Raw genomic sequence first — 782 nt, forward strand, 5'->3', positions numbered from 1 at the left:
CTGTGGTGGATTCGACAAGCTTTCGCCGTTTTCTTAGGATCGACTGACCCATGTCCAACTGCTGTTCACATGGAACCTTGCTCCACTTCAGCCTTCAAGGTTCTCACTTGAATATTTGCTACTACCACCAAGATCTGCACCAACAGCGGCTCCGAGCGAGCTCACGCTCAAAACTCTTCAAAGCAACACTGTCGCGACCTTCCTACCCGTCTCAACGTTCATTACACCTTTTCCGAAAAAAAAGTGCGTAATTGAGACGGTCAGGTATGGGCCTGGAGCTCAAACGCTATCCATTTTCAGGGCTAGTCGATTCGGCAGGTGAGTTGTTACACACTCCTTGGCGGATTCCAACTTCCATGGCCACCGTCCTGCTGTCTATATCGACCAACACCTTTTCTGGTATTTCATGAGCGCCAATGTCTGGCACCTTAACCTGACTTTTGGTTCATTCCACATCGCCAGTTCTGCTTACCAAAATTGGCCCACTAGGCATTTATACATTCTAATTGGGCGATTTCATCGTAAAATCAAAGCAAAACGCCTTGCTTACCCATTCGAAGTTTGAGAATAGGCTGAGAACATTGCGTTCCCAACACCTCTAATCATTCGCTCTACCGGATAAAATTGTTACAAACAAATGCCAGCTATCCTGAGGGAAACTTCGGAAGGAACCAGCAACTAGATGGTTCGATTAGTCTTTCGCCCCTACACTCAAGTCAGACGAGTGATTTGCACGTCAACACCGCTACGAACTTCCACCAGAGTTTCCTCTGGCTTCATTC

The 782-nt window shown here is 47.3% G+C and overlaps 1 protein-coding gene across 1 annotated transcript; it reads left to right on the forward strand.

Moving 5' to 3' along the window:
• Positions 1-22: 22 nt before the first annotated feature.
• Positions 23-782, forward strand: Tsp_13216 (conserved hypothetical protein; the record flags this gene model as incomplete). Its single annotated transcript, XM_003368913.1, has 3 exons — positions 23-149; positions 257-395; positions 645-782. A coding segment is annotated over exon 3 (100 nt), but the record flags the coding sequence as incomplete, so codon positions are not given.

This window comes from Trichinella spiralis (genome assembly GCF_000181795.1).
Source record: "Trichinella spiralis strain ISS 195 chromosome Unknown Scfld1626, whole genome shotgun sequence".
Classification (NCBI taxonomy): domain Eukaryota; kingdom Metazoa; phylum Nematoda; class Enoplea; order Trichinellida; family Trichinellidae; genus Trichinella; species Trichinella spiralis.